General features: G+C 44.0%; 1 protein-coding gene across 1 annotated transcript in view; it reads left to right on the forward strand.

Annotated features, from left to right (window-relative positions):
* The window catches only part of prune2 (prune homolog 2 with BCH domain), a 27,840-nt gene that overhangs the window by 9,958 nt on the left and 15,382 nt on the right, over positions 1–2,500 (forward strand). Inside the window, exon 3 of the mRNA XM_063211276.1 lies at positions 1,678–1,752. Coding sequence (XP_063067346.1) covers positions 1,678–1,752 — 75 coding nt within the window. The remainder of the gene's footprint in view (positions 1–1,677; positions 1,753–2,500) is intronic.

Genomic DNA, 2,500 nt, shown 5'->3' on the forward strand with positions numbered 1-2,500 from the left:
CTAATCCCTGCCTGAAAAGCAACAACCCAACCTATACGTAATACACCCGTCCATGTAATACTGAGAGGGTGGTTCACATTGCTTTCATATTAGTGCATCTTTTTTTCTCTCTGAAATGACGGCATGAGTTGTAAGCAGTGGGATAGAACGGGACGGCATGGAGTCTTGGTACAGACCCAGCCATTCCTGTACACAAGCCCAGTTAAATCCTGCTGTACAGCACGTGACCGATTTTGGCACAGAGTGAATGAGTAACATCTTGTGTGTGTGCGTGTGTGTGTGTGTGTGTTTGTGTGTGTGTGTGTGTGTGTGTGTGTGTGTGTGTGTGTGTGTGTGTGTGTGTGTGTGTGTGTGTGTGTGTGTGTGTGTGTGTGTGTGTGCGCGTGTGTGTGCGTGTGTGTGTGTATGTGTGTGTGTGTGTGCGTGCGTGTATGCGTGCATGTGTGTGTGCATGTGCTTGCGCGTGTGTGTGTAGAGTAACTGGCCAGTGAATCATAAGAACATATCTACAGGGGGCTTCAGACCATGAGCATTCTCATCAGGTGGTCACCCATAAATAACTCTTTTCGCTTTTTAGCCATTTTCTTTTGCTTTCTTTTTTATTCTGGTATGTGTGTGTGTGTGTGTGTGTGTGTGTGTGTGTGTGTGTGTGTGTGTCCTATACCTCCGTGTGAGATGACTTTCTTGTAGGGCTCTATGCTCTTCATGTTGATGTGTGCGTGCGTGCGTGCGTGCGTGCGTGCATGCTTTTTATTCTAATCTTTCATTAAATGTGGTGCCCTATGTTTCCCTCATCTATGTGACCAGTGCATACTATAATATCATATCATCATCCATATATAAGATGCATGCACACATTTATATCATTGTTGTGTTATTAATGGTTTGGGAATAAAATGAGGCTTTAGAATAGGGTTCACATCTTCTCCACTACATGCCTAATGACTGTCTGTATAAGTGACTTATAAGTCACGTGTTAAGGGCTTTTTAGGTACTTAATACTATTATCCAGTCAATTAGACATGAAGTATATTAGTGACTCTAACATGTGAATCTTAAAATAAAGTGTTTCCTCATTTTTATTTGTGAACCATTAAGACAATGTGACGTAAATGTGTATGTATTTTATGTGGATGACATTATGATGTATAATCTCATCTCAAAGATCAGAAAAATCAGAGAAAAAACAGCTGAAAGGCTTTCTGTTCATTTTTTCAGAAGTATGACTTGGGCTTTGGTACTGTTATTGCATCAGGAGAAGGAAATCTGTAACCTTTAACTGCAAGGCATGACTAGGCCTATACACCTATACATATAGTAGGCTTGTGGGCCTGATTATCATCGACGTTCAAATCTCTTCAAGACTTGGTCTGACCAAGAGCATAACAATTATTGTTTCCCCAACGGCATGCTTGACCTGCCTCCCTTGGTTTGCATATGGCTGTTTGCTTATCGACAGAGTGGGAGGAGTTCCCGTATTTGCGGGAACTCAGAAAGTACTTGCATTGCTCTTGACCTGACTAGTTGCAGTGCAACACTGAAAGTGTTGAGTCACTAGGAGGGCACAGCCTGGCCAGGTGCAGTTGACTGTCATCAATGTGCTAGGTGCTTCCCATGTGCGTGTTACCAGTGTAGTCTACTGAGTTTTCAAGTAGTGTCTTCCCTGTGTGTGTGCAGGTCCCCCTGGGTGCTGGGGTATGGAGCAGCCCCCTCAACGCAAGATGAGTGCTGAAGGAGCGGAGGGCAGACCAGGTAACACCCACACCTGGCCAACACCTGTTCACACCAGCTCACACCTGTCTTGCTGTTCCTCCTCCACAAATGTTGAGAAGAAAAAAAACACACCGGCATTTTGATGAAAAAAAAGGGTCGGAATGGCGGGACGTTTCATGGAGAAAGTTGATACATTTCTTGGAAAAATTGATACAATGGGAAAAAATTATACAATTGAATGTCAATGTTGGAATGGCGGTATGTCGGAATGGCAGGATGTAACCCACATACCACACCTACATCATAATATTCTGTGCATGCACCTCTGTATTATATATGTGATGATGGCACACACACACACACACACACACACACACACACACACACACACACACACACACACACACACACACACACACACACACACACACACACACACACACACACACACACACACACACACACACACACACACCAGTGCACAGTACAAGTGGGCAACTAAAATGTCACTGCATGTTATGCTTTTTACTTTGTTATGTATGTATGTGACAAGTAAATCCTTGTACCCCTGTTAGCCTGTGTCAGCATCTGCGGTAGCTAAATATAGTAGCTGTCCAATGAAGAACTGAAGCCTTTCACCACTGATGACATCAGCACCTTCACCGTCCAATGGGCTGTGTTGATGCTGTTGTTGTTTTGTTGGCCTGGTGCAGCCATATGGTTAGGGAAGTGGCTTTCAGGTTCGAATCCCACCCTTACCTCTCCCAACATCTCCCATCTATTGCTG

This window comes from Engraulis encrasicolus, chromosome 11, assembly GCF_034702125.1.
Source record: "Engraulis encrasicolus isolate BLACKSEA-1 chromosome 11, IST_EnEncr_1.0, whole genome shotgun sequence".
Classification (NCBI taxonomy): domain Eukaryota; kingdom Metazoa; phylum Chordata; class Actinopteri; order Clupeiformes; family Engraulidae; genus Engraulis; species Engraulis encrasicolus.